Source organism: Procambarus clarkii, chromosome 44, assembly GCF_040958095.1.
Source record: "Procambarus clarkii isolate CNS0578487 chromosome 44, FALCON_Pclarkii_2.0, whole genome shotgun sequence".
NCBI lineage: Eukaryota > Metazoa > Arthropoda > Malacostraca > Decapoda > Cambaridae > Procambarus > Procambarus clarkii.
This window is the reverse complement of record NC_091193.1, coordinates 18,871,948-18,885,062: the sequence shown is the minus strand read 5'-3', so window position 1 is coordinate 18,885,062 and position 13,115 is coordinate 18,871,948. Positions and strand designations below refer to the sequence as shown.

At 48.7% G+C, this 13,115-nt stretch overlaps 1 protein-coding gene across 7 annotated transcripts in view; it reads left to right on the top strand.

Moving 5' to 3' along the window:
- Positions 1-13,115, top strand: part of LOC123750308 (collagen alpha-1(XVIII) chain) — a 169,827-nt gene that overhangs the window by 114,401 nt on the left and 42,311 nt on the right. For 5 of the 7 annotated variants that reach the window (XM_069300701.1, XM_069300702.1, XM_069300698.1 and 2 more), the window contains exons 5-7: positions 6,443-6,505; positions 8,214-8,319; positions 10,128-10,145. In XM_069300701.1, the coding sequence (XP_069156802.1) occupies positions 6,443-6,505; positions 8,214-8,319; positions 10,128-10,145 (187 nt within the window). The remainder of the gene's footprint in view (positions 1-6,442; positions 6,506-8,213; positions 8,320-10,127; positions 10,146-13,115) is intronic. The other 2 variants (XM_069300700.1, XM_069300703.1) reach the window with 2 other exon arrangements.

The following is a 13,115-nucleotide window of genomic DNA, read 5'->3' as shown; positions in this document are numbered from 1 at the left end:
TCAGATGTTTTCCAGTCACATGTTTTTCCAGGTCAGATGTTTTCCCAGTCAGATGTTTTCCCAGTCAGATGTTTTCCCAGTCAGATGTTTTCCCAGTCAGATGTTTACCCAGCCAGTCTCTCAGTCCTGAGGTTTACCCAGCGCCTGACCAAGTATACTCAGGCGAAAACAAAATACCAGAATGAGACGCGCCAAACCCCCCAAAGGGTTCGCGAATCTGTACGCTAGTTGATGGAAATTTTGAGAGACGGGACCAGTGAGCTGAAGCTCAACCCCAGCAGGCACAGTGCCACACACCCTACACCCACCAGGTCACCCCCTACTTGACCTGTGATATTCAGTGCTGAGAGTCAATATTTACTAAGTTTTCCCAAACAAACGCGTCTTGAGGTCTCAACAGGATTATCTGGTGGAGGTATAAGGAGTATCAGGAGGAAGAGGAGTAGGAGGAAGAGGAGTAAGAGGAGAGGAGAAATAAACAAGGGGGATAAAGAGAAAATAGAAGATCACTGTATATACTGCGTCTTTACCTGCTACTGATTGAAGATTGATTTTCAATTGAAATGGAAAATCAGAAGGCTCTCTCTCTCTCTCTCTCTCTCTCTCCTCTCTTCTCATTGATGCCTCACGTTAATGGGATTTCCATTGTGTATTTGACGAGAAGTGTCGGAGGTGAACTACTGGACCATTAACCAAGAGGGGATTGGTTAATGGTAGCGCTTGAAACCTTGCTTTCCTGACAATGCTTGAAACCCCCTGATTGGGCTTCAATTGTAAGCCTCAGGAATCCTGGAGGATTCAGTGGAATCCCAGGTGGCATTGCCATTGACTTCAGGTCCGTGGCTTGATGGTCTGATGCGGTAGCTTGCGAGAATAACCAAGCGAGCGGGTTCGTATCCTCCTCATCGCTCCTACTGATTTCCTCAAGACTATATCTAAGTTTATCAAATCCGTCGGTGAACTGCGGTGTGGACGTTGTGACGTCTCCGGAGCTCGAGCAGCGACGCATGGGAAAAGGGCTCCCACGACGCATTGGACATGAGGTCCCCCAGCACCCGACAACGACTGTCTTGTGACGAGAGAGGAGGGAGTGAGAGGGTTGAGTAGTGGGGGGGGGTGTTATGAGGGGGGGGGGGTGTTATGAGGGGGGGGGTGTTATGAGGGGGGGTGCTATGAGGGGGGGGTGTTATGAGGGGGGGGAGGGGTTTGTTTTAAATATAAACTGCCTATTATTGACCAATATTTGTGTGGAGGACTATTTATCCTTAAGTTATTATCTATGTCTCTCTCTCTCTCTGTCTCTCTCCCCCCACCGTCTCAGAGCCTCAATATGGCTGGCGACCAAACAAGGAGCCGTAGAGACCAGGCCAAACCCAACACCTGCTTGCAATAAACAGTTGTGCCAGAGCACGTGTGTGTCTGCCTCGAGTCCCCGAGCCCAGTGCCACCTTCCTAGGTCACACTGGCATTATAGGAGCCCAGTGCCACCTTCCTAGGTCACACTGGCATTATAGGAGCCCAGTGCCACCTTCCTAGGTCACACTGGCATTATAGGAGCCCAGTGCCACCTTCCTAGGTCACACTGGCATTATAGGAGCCCAGTGCCACCTTCCTAGGTCGCACTGGCATTATAGGAGCCCAGTGCCACCTTCCTAGGTCACACTGGCATTATAGGAGCCCAGTGCCACCTTCCTAGGTCACACTGGCATTATAGGAGCCCAGTGCCACCTTCCTAGGTCACACTGGCATCATAGGAGCCCAGTGCCACCTTCCTAGGTCACACTGGCATCATAGGAGCACAGTGCCACCTTCCTAGGTCACACTGGCATCATAGGAGCCCAGTGCCACCTTCCTAGGTCACACTGGCATCATAGGAGCACAGTGCCACCTTCCTAGGTCACACTGGCATCATAGGAGCCCAGTGCCACCTTCCTAGGTCACACTGGCATTATAGGAGCACAGTGCCACCTTCCTAGGTCACACTGGCATCATAGGAGCCCAGTGCCACCTTCCTAGGTCACACTGGCATCATAGGAGCACAGTGCCACCTTCCTAGGTCACACTGGCATCATAGGAGCCCAGTGCCACCTTCCTAGGTCACACTGGCATTATAGGAGCCCAGTGCCACCTTCCTAGGTCACACTGGTATCATAGGAGCCCAGTGCCACCTTCCTAGGTCACACTGGTATCATAGGAGCCCAGTGCCACCTTCCTAGGTCACACTGGCATCATAGGAGCCCAGTGCCACCTTCCTAGGCTCAACAACGTGCATGTGTTGCTGAGCCACAGGAAGGCGTGGCCGGGTACAGCTAGTTGCTAATATTATTTGTACGTATCGCTCCTTAGTGGCTTCTTTGCTGGCAGCTTAAACTGTGCTTTATTCTCTTAGCGTTGTCTCGAGCGGCTAAGGTTCGAGACAACCAATACCTCGGTGTTAAAAAACTAGGCTGTGATTGGAGTGTATCTCGGCTGCCGTGTGATGAGGTCACACGGATGGGTGACCTCCTCGGTGCTACGGGGGGGGGGGGGGAGGGGGGTCAAGGGGACGGTGTCCCCCCCCCCGTCAGTATCGCAGACGGAGGGGGGGGGGGGAAGGGGAACTATCCGTTATGATCCCAAGCGCGCGAGTGAGCACAGAGGAAGTTGATTCTATACAGTGAATGGAATGTATTCTGATCACACCGTTCAAGACAGGCAACAATTCACAGTCAACAAGAAGTGACCACTTGGACGGGTATAGCCGGGCACCCACGTGCCCTGGGGGGACGTGGGTACCAGGGGGAAGTGGTTGGAGGGGGGACCAATAGTTAGTTCCTCAGGTAATCACTGTAATGCCATTACCTCCGGGAGAGGGGGGGAGGGGGAGCTTAAAGTGGGTAAGATAAAATCCTAATTTAAGCCATGAGCCAGCGAGGGAAAATAAGAGTGACTGGGAGGGGGGGAGGAGAGAAAGTGGGCTGTTTAGTGGGGTAGGATGGGTTATGCTATTGGCTATGGGAGGGGTGGTGATGCTGTAGGAGGTGATGTTGTGGGAGATGATGCTGTGGGTGGTGATGCTGTGGTGGATGTGTTAGCTGCTGCAGGAGAGAGGGGGGGGGGGGAATCAGGAAAATAGCAGTTAAAGGGGATACCACGCTATTTCTCTCCGTATACGTAACATTGTCGTATTGCAGAGCTGGGCTCGACGCCCCCTGACTCTTATAAACTGACTCTTATACACTGCCCTTATCCTAACCTGCCAGAGTACGCAAAACACGAAACGGGACAGTACGTCACTTTCGCCAGCCGCTTCCATTTTCCAGTACGACAATTGTTGGCCTTAGGTAACGCACACGAGCGAAATGCGACGTTCTTTGTAGGAGGACAGGTCGTATCCAGCCCGTCAGAAAACGGGACAGTATGTCAAGTCCGCGAGCCGTAGTAAGGACAAGTATCACATTTTCTAGTACAAGATTTTTTTTTTGAGGGAGGCCTTAAGTAAAGTTGTACGTCAAAATGCGACGTACTAATAGGAAGGATAGGTTAACGAAGTGACGTCACTTCGCACACCTGGCAACCCTGCTGTGGCTTGTGCTGTGGCTTGTGCTGTGGCTTGTGCTGTGACTTGTGCTGCGGCTTGTGCTGCGACTTGTGCTGTGGCTTGTGCTGCGGCTTGTGCTGCGACTTGTGCTGCAGCTTGTGCTGCGGCTTGTGCTGCGACTTGTGCTGCGGCTTGTGCTGCGGCTTGTGCTGCGACTTGTGCTGTGGCTTGTGCTGCGGCTTGTGCTGCGACTTGTGCTGCGGCTTGTGCTGCGGCTTGTGCTGTGGCTTGTGCTGTGACTTGTGCTGCGGCTTGTGCTGCGACTTGTGCTGTGGCTTGTGCTGCGGCTTGTGCTGTGGCTTGTGCTGCGGCTTGTGCTGCGGCTTGTGCTGTGGCTTGTGCTGCGACTTGTGCTGTGGCTTGTGCTGCGGCTTGTGCTGTGGCTTGTGCTGTGACTTGTGCTGTGGCTTGTGCTGTGACTTGTGCTGCGGCTTGTGCTGCGACTTGTGCTGCGGCTTGTGCTGCGGCTTGTGCTGCGACTTGTGCTGCGGCTTGTGCTGCGGCTTGTGCTGCGACTTGTGCTGCGGCTTGTGCTGCGGCTTGTGCTGCGGCTTGTGCTGCGACTTGTGCTGCGGCTTGTGCTGCGGCTTGTGCTGCGACTTGTGCTGCGGCTTGTGCTGCGGCTTGTGCTGTGGCTTGTGCTGCGGCTTTTGCTGCGACTTGTGCTGCGGCTTCTGCTGCGGCTTGTGCTGCGACTTGTGCTGCGGCTTGTGCTGCGGCTTGTGCTGCGACTTGTGCTGCGGCTTGTGCTGCGACTTGTGCTGCGGCTTCTGCTGCGACTTGTGCTGCGACTTGTGCTGCGGCTTGTGCTGCGACTTGTGCTGCGACTTGTGCTGCGGCTTGTGCTGCGGCTTGTGCTGCGGCTTGTGCTGCGACTTGTGCTGCGACTTGTGCTGCGGCTTCTGCTGCGGCTTGTGCTGCGACTTGTGCTGCGGCTTGTGCTGCGGCTTGTGCTGCGACTTGTGCTGCGGCTTCTGCTGCGACTTGTGCTGCGACTTGTGCTGCGGCTTGTGCTGCGACTTGTGCTGCGGCTTGTGCTGCGGCTTGTGCTGCGGCTTGTGCTGCGACTTGTGCTGCGGCTTCTGCTGCGGCTTGTGCTGCGACTTGTGCTGCGGCTTGTGCTGCGGCTTGTGCTGCGACTTGTGCTGCGGCTTCTGCTGCGGCTTCTGCTGTGCATTATGTGGCCATGTAACAAATGTAACAGCGGTGAGTAACGACCTTTACCTGAATTTACCTGAGGGGCCACTAATACTAGTAACCTTGACGAGGACAGGAAGCCGGCGGCTGGGCAAAGGTTCCCCCCACCTATTTGCAATTTTACGTGTATACACTGGAGTTAATTGCCCTGTGCTGGTTGTTAGTGTCTTGAAACTGCCTCCTCTACACATTGACGTAGGCCTATGCTGACTCAATGTCTATAATGGATCATATGCGGCATCCTCTGTGCTGTCACATCAGCCTATAGCTGGCTATCTTCTGCTATCCTATCCTCTTCTGACTCCATCTTTATGATATATTGTATGCTGGCTCCCTCTCTCCACGGCAACATAGACCTAAGCTGACTCCATCCCCCACCCAGTTGAGTATAGGCCTATGCTAGCTGCCTCTGTGCCTGCGTAATAGCGTATGCATCAACTGTGCTTTCTAGTGATAATACGTTTTAAGAATTCTTATGTTACTGCCTATATATGGTTTTCTGTGATAGACTGCTCCGTTTTCTATGTTGTATATTTTCTAGCGTGTTAACTGTGTTATTTTGGTTTTATTTCTGGTTATTATTGTTGTTGGTGTTATCATTAGTGTTATTATTAGTTTAGTAAAGCTTATATCTATGACAGGCATTGTTTAACTGCATAGTTGCTTTTATGTCTCTGCGTTCTAGTTCTGTTGGATAGATGCTTTGTGTATTGTGACAGAGGGCGTCTGTTCATACAAACACACACACACACACACACACACACACACACACACACACACACACACACCACACACACACACACACACACACACACACACACACACACACACACACACACACACACACACCACACACCACACACCACACACACACACACACACACACACACACACACACACACACACACACACACACACATGATCACACACACATGATCACACACACATGGGGGGACATGATCACAACCTACAAAATCCTCAGGGGAATCGACCGGGTAAACAAGGACGAACTTTTCAACACTGGTGGGACGCGAACAAGGGGACACAGGTGGAAGCTGAGTACCCAAATGAGCCACAGAGACGTTAGAAAGAACTTTTTCAGTGTCAGAGTAGTTAGCAAATGGAATGCATTAGGAAGTGATGTGGTGGAGGCTGACTCCATTCACAGTTTCAAATGTAGATATGATAGAGCCCAATAGGCTCAGGAATCTGTACACCAGTTGATTGACGGTTGAGAGGCGGGACCAAAGAGCCAGAGCTCAACCCCCGCAAGCACAATTAGGTAAGTACAATTAGGTAAGTACACACACACCACACACACACACCACACACACACACCACACACACACACCACACACACACACACACACACCACACACACACACACACACACACACACACACAACACTGGACTATATGCATTATCCTCTCCTATGTCGGGGCTTCTTTCCCTCCCTCATTCCCTCTTTCCAATCCATCCCTCCGTTCTTCCCTCCGTGCCTCCCTGCCTCCCTCCGTGTCTCCCTCCCTTTCTCCCTCCCTCCGTGCCTCCCTCCCTCCCTCCCTGCCTCTCTCCCTGCCTCCCTCCCTGCTTCCCTCCCTGCAGCATGGGTGCCGTCATGTCAGTGTCGTTAAGTGTTGATTGCTTGCCTCTGCTTTTTTCAGTATATTGGCTCTGGGTCTGGTGATGGTAGGAGCGATGTCAGTGTCATGGATGACTACTTCCCGGTAAGTCCACCTCCCTCTGTGTAATGTCTACTTTCCTCTACTAACAGTCTGTGTTTGTAAGTACCACTAACACCACTGTTGATATATTTACGCTGACACTGCCTCTACTGCCCCGTGTTAAATCTACTACTATTGTCTCTACAACTGTTGGTAAATCTACTACTGTTCTACTACTATTGTCTCTACAACTGTTGGTAAATCTACTACTGTTTATGCTGCTGTTACTAGTAGTATGTTAATGCTGACTTGGGTTAGTGCTGCTGTGCCACTTGTGGCCCAACTGCTGGTATGTTTAATACTGTTAATGCTATTTATTTTGAACTAACAAAGAGTTTCGCCTGCTACTACTACTACTGCTACCTGCTACAGCTGTTACCGCGTGTTGGTGTTACTGTCTCTCTCTCTCTGTCTGTGTCTCTGTCTCTCTCTCCTCATCTGGTTCTCATGAATCGTTTTGTCAATTGCTTTCTCTGTCATAATTGCCGGATTCTCCAAGCAACAGCCTGGTGAACCAAACTCTCACAAGTCAAGCCTGGCCTCGGGCCGGGCTTGGGGAGTAGAAGAACTCCCAGAACCCCATCAACCAGGTATTCCATAGCAAACTGTCCCATGGGTGGCCGTGTTCACGAGGTTGTCCCAGAACATGTGACCTGAACAACGTCCTCCTCGATGACTAATTTTTATGATAGTTTCTGTACTTTCAACCTGGTTCATAGCTGCTTGATGGGGTTCTGGGAGTTCTTCTACTCCCCAAGCCCGGCCCGAGGCCAGGCTTGACTTGTGAGAGTTTGGTCCACCAGGCTGTTGCTTTGTCTTACACACCCATTTCTGTCTTACACTCGTCTCCCTACACTTGAGAGCCTCTTCTCCCTACACTTGAGAAACTCTCAAGCTTTTCTAACTCTTATTTTTAGATATGTACAATCACTTGCCCATGTGGATTGTAACATCACACTAATTCCAATCTGCTACTATCTATACTGCATTAAATATTCTCTCCATGTACTTCATCAGTACCTGAAGTTCTCATGTGTTTCAGCTTCAACAAAACCTTATGATATTCACCCTGGCGCTTCTTTCACCAGTAGTTCCCATCGACCTTCTCAGACGCCTCCTCCTGCTACTTCTAATGTCTTCCTAATGTCTTCTAATGCTTGAAGTTGTCTTTCGTTTGTCCCCTAATATTTCTGTTGCTTATTCGTTCCGTCTCCTTCTTGTGCATTCTGAATTATTGTCAAATTAATTCTTACTTTTCTGAACGTTTTTAGTTTATTTCCAAGTTTCTCTTTCGCTCTTTGATTTTCTTGTCCTCCTGTTCATCTCCTTGAGTTTGCTTCCATTAAATTCACTTGTCTCGTCATCAACTATTGATGTTGATGAGCACCTGATGGCGCAGCAGCATCAACACTTCCTCTCATTCCTCTATAAACCTGAGCATCACTACTCATCAGCTTGGCATTTTCCTTGTATTCCTGCAACATTTGATATTTGCAACTGAAAGTTAATTTTACGGGTATTGCTTATGATCTGATTTCCTACAGGAGAAACTGTGGCATTGAAAGAGTCGAGTTCAGTGTCACATTCTTAACTACCCGCTGGTATAACTGCTTTAAGGAGCATTAGCGCAACTTTATACTCTCATAGTTGCTTGTGAACCTCTGAATATATATTTTGATGATAATGATGGTGATGATGACTCAATTTGCAGCTGGATATGGAGGATGATGACGAGTCGTCATTGCCTCGACTGGAGGGGTCAGGAGTGGATCTGGCGGGGGCGCCGCCCCCTCTACCCCCACCACCACCACTACACGGTAGGTCGTCCTCACCACCACCACCACTACTACCTTCATGCTACCTCACTACCACCACCACTACCCTCATGCTACCTAACTACCACCACCACTACCCTCATGCTACCTCACTACCACCACCACTACCCTCATTCTACCTCACTACCACCACCACTACCCTCTAGGTCCTCCTCACTACCACCACCACCACTACCCTCCAGGTCCTCACAACCACCACCACTACCCTCATGCTACCTCACAACCACCACTACTACCCTCATTCTACCTCACAACCACCACCACTACCCTCATTCAACCTCACTACCACCACTACTACCCTCATGCTACCTCACTACCACCACCACTACCCTCATGCTACCTCACTACCACCACCACTACCCTCATGCTACCTCACTACCACCACCACTACCCTCATGCTACCTCACTACCACCACCACTACCCTCATGCTACCTCACAACCACCACCACTACCCTCATGCTACCTCACTACCACCACCACTACCCTCATGCTACCTCACTACCACCACTACTACCCTCATGCTACCTCACTACCACCACCACTACCCTCATGCTACCTCACTACCACCACCACTACCCTCATGCTACCTCACTACCACCACTACTACCCTCATGCTACCTCACAACCACCACCACTACCCTCATGCTACCTCACTACCACCACTACTACCCTCATGCTACCTCACAACCACCACCACTACCCTCATGCTACCTCACTACCACCACCACTACCCTCATGCTACCTCACTACCACCACCACTACCCTCATGCTACCTCACTACCACCACTACTACCCTCATGCTACCTCACAACCACCAGGGTATATACAATAAGTGTGAGTTCTTTTGTTTTTTCTCCACAAATAATGTTTTGTCTATTTGAAGGCAATTAGTGCTGTTAAACTTAGAAAATCCTTATGAATCAATTTTGGCCGCATTGTCTACTGTTTCAGTTTAAACGTTCTTTCTTTCACACTGAAATTTATTTCAGTTGATCCAGCATGCTGTAGTGGTTGGTAGATTATGTGATTATTTAAAAAAAGGCTCCACACTCCAGATGAATACATAAGCAGTCAATCCGCTCTCTCCAATAGCAACTATGTAAAAAAAAAAAATGCTATTGTTTTGCCCAACATGATGCATACAAAATGTCCATAATACCGAACTTTTGTTTTTTATTAATGCTCCACATTTTGAACGGATTGGTCCATTCTGTATAAAAAAAAATTAGGTGAGAGGACAGGTTGAGCCAGTTTTGCTATATAATCCTCTTGTATACAGTCTAGTTCACTTTTATTGATAGTTTATAGGGGGTGGGGGGTGGGTAGAGGTCTTCAGACTTGTGCATGCCTTCCTCTGTCTCAAAGGAATCTTCAACATATCTATTTTGAACTCTTAAAAGATATTGTAATTGAAAGAACTTGGATTTATATATATTGTTAAATTTATTTTTTTTGGGCTAGGCTTTTCAGAATTATTGAATAACGTTTGTTATTATAGGTTTGTTGCATTCATACACTCTCAATATATATATATATATATATATATATATATATATATATATATATATATATATATATATATATATATATATATATATATATATATATATATATATAATGATCCCGAGTAGAAGAAAATGCACTTTAATTGAATAAATTTTACCTGAAATATGACTAAACATTTGTTTACAGGAGAGCCAGGTGTAATGAGCAGATATAAATATTCTTTTTACCCACTTGTAACCTAATGTAATCTTTCCTCTCCTCTCCCCCCTATTTACCCCACAAGGAGCCAAGCGACGGAAAGGTAGGACCGAGCAGCCTTACCCAAACCTTTGCCACTAACTCCTCCCTACCCAAAGGCAACTGAGACATACTGAGGTCGTGGTGGTAAAGCCTTCCGTCTGTTGCATTATTGCCGTGTTCAACTCTTCCCCCCCATCCTCCTCCCTACTCCTTCGTTAATAAGACTAAAATGTGGATAATCCTGATGCATATATATATATATATATACCTTTAAATGAATGGTCTGTAGATAGTATTGCAATGATAAATGAGAGCTGAGCATACGGTAACCATCTAGCAAATGACCCACTCCTGGTTGGCGTTGCGGATGCCTGAACGCGCCTCCTAGTCTCGCTTTCTCTGCTTCCTTTTTTTTGTCTCTGTTTACAACTGCAAATTTGAGCTCTCGATAAGCTTGCTTCGTTTCTAGAAAACACTGTGCAATATTTATAAAGCTGGTGCCACTAAACTGATGTCACTAGTTTTGGTGAAGTGTAGCGGTGTAGGCTACGCCCACGTGCTGTCATGTGTGTGTGTGTGTGTGTGTGTGTGTGTGTGTGTGTGTGTGTGTGTGTGTGTGTGTGTGTGTGTGTGTGTGTGTGTGTGTGTGTGTGTGTGTGCGCGCAGAGTTGAGATTTTGTTTTGACAAAATTCAATTTTTGTAATAAAAGTTTCGTATTACAATCACGTGAGATTAGCCTTCTATTATATGAATATATCCGAAGAGGAATGTTTCTAATTTTTGTTGGCCTGTCAGAGACACAACTAGACTATAGGTTGGCATTTAGTCCTAGAAAATCCGATCGCGCTAATGGATTTGGTATGACTATGTAATTAGTGTTATAAACTCTATCTACTCCTTATCCGGTGGTTAAGTTAGGTTACGGTTACTTTTGGTTAAGGTTTGGTTGGGTTAGGTTTGGTCATTAAGTTTTTGGTTACTAAGTCATTATGTTTGGTTACGTTAATATGATATAATATTGTCCAAAATGTGAAATGGGGAATTCTGGAACTATTGAAGTGTACCCTTGAATTTAATTTATATGTAAAAAAACATTCTTCAAACCATTTCTAGCAAAACGTTTTCAACATACACTGTTTTTTTTAAACCAACGATTTATAATATATTAAAGTTATTACTTGAGAATAATTTCTGTTTAGGACAAAGGTTAACTTGCCAGTTTACAAGTAGACTATTACTGGAACCGTAACATGCTTTCAGACCGTCACAAATATCTAGATAATTACCCAGGTGGTTTGACGCTCCCATTTAGAGTTGAATATATCCATTGTTTTACTAGCTACAGCCTCGTGGCGCTGGGAGCAAGCTGCCCCGTACATTTTCGCTACACTTCACTAGTTACTAGTACTGTTTCGTGGCGCCGGCGTCTCTTTCTTCACTAGTTAAACAAGAGATTAACACCCGCAGAGCATGAAGGCAAGTGATGCACCGCTGAGTTGAGGCAACTGTGTGTGTGAGCACAGCCCCAGAGGTAAGTCTGCACCGTGTACCCCTTCCTCTTGCTCCCCACCCACCCCCATCCCTACCACACTCCCCGCCACCCCCTTCCCCCTACACTACACCCCCACACACCCCGCCACTCCCCACACTACACTCCACCCCCACACACCCCTACACACCCCGCCACCCCCACACACCCCGCCACTCCCCCACGCTACACTCCACCCCCACACACCCCCCCACCCCCACACACCCCGCCACTCCACTACACTACACTCCACCCTCACACTATACCCAGCTTCGATCGCGTTATCCTCCTACCACATCATAGACAGGTCACATTGAAAATTTCGCCTTCGAGAGCGTGGCAAAAGTATTTCTCTCAGCACCTGTTAATGATGCGTGTGTTCGGCACATACCTGAATTTACCTGAGGGCCACTAACACACTAGTGGTCTCGAGGAGGGCAGGAAGCCGGCGACTTGTCAAAGATCCTCTCCATGATAAATTAGTGATGGAACACAGGGTATTATGGACATAAAACTCCCTTTATAAGTAGGTAGTTACTATTCGATAATTAATTATCCGCACACAGCTCGATCGGTGCTCCAAATTTTTTTTATGTAATTACTGTTTGGAAAACACGTTTGCACGCGCGCGCGCGCACACACCCCCAATTTAACACCTGGTGCCACGGCCTTGGAACGTACCAGATGGTCTAGGACGTACCACATGGTCCAGGGAACGTACCAGATGGTCCAGGGAACGTACCAGATGGTCCAGGGAACGTACCAGATGGTCTAGGGACGTACCAGATGGTCCAGGGAACGTACCAGATGGTCTAGGGACGTACCAGATGGTCTAGGAACGTACCAGATGGTTTAGGGACGTACCAGATGGTCTAGGAACGTACCAGATGGTCTAGGAACGTACCAGATGGTCTAGGGAGGTACCAGATGGTCTAGGGACGTACCAGATGGTCTAGGGACGTACCAGATGGTCTAGGGACGTACCAGATGGTCTAGGGAGGTACCAGATGGTCTAGGGAGGTACCAGATGGTCTAGGGACGTACCGGACGGTCTAGGGACGTACCGGACGGTCTAGGAACGCACCGGACGGTCTAGGAACGCACCGGACGGTCTAGGAACGCACCGGACGGTCTAGGAACGCACCGGACGGTCTAGGAACGCACCGGACGGCCTAGGAACGCACCGGACGGCCTAGGAACGCACCGGACGGCCTAGGAACGTACCGGACGGCCTAGGAACGTACCAGACGGCTTAGGAACGTACCAGACGTCCTAGGAACGTACCAGGCGTCCTAGAAACGTACCAGACGTCCTAGGAACGTACCAGACGTCCTAGGAACGTATCAGACGTCTTAGGAACGTACCAGACGTCCTAGGAACGTACCAGACGTCCTAGAAACGTACCAGACGTCCTAGGAACGTACCAGATAGTCTAGGAACGTACCAGACGGCATATGAACGTACCGGACGACCTAGGAACGTGCCGGACGACCTAGGAACGT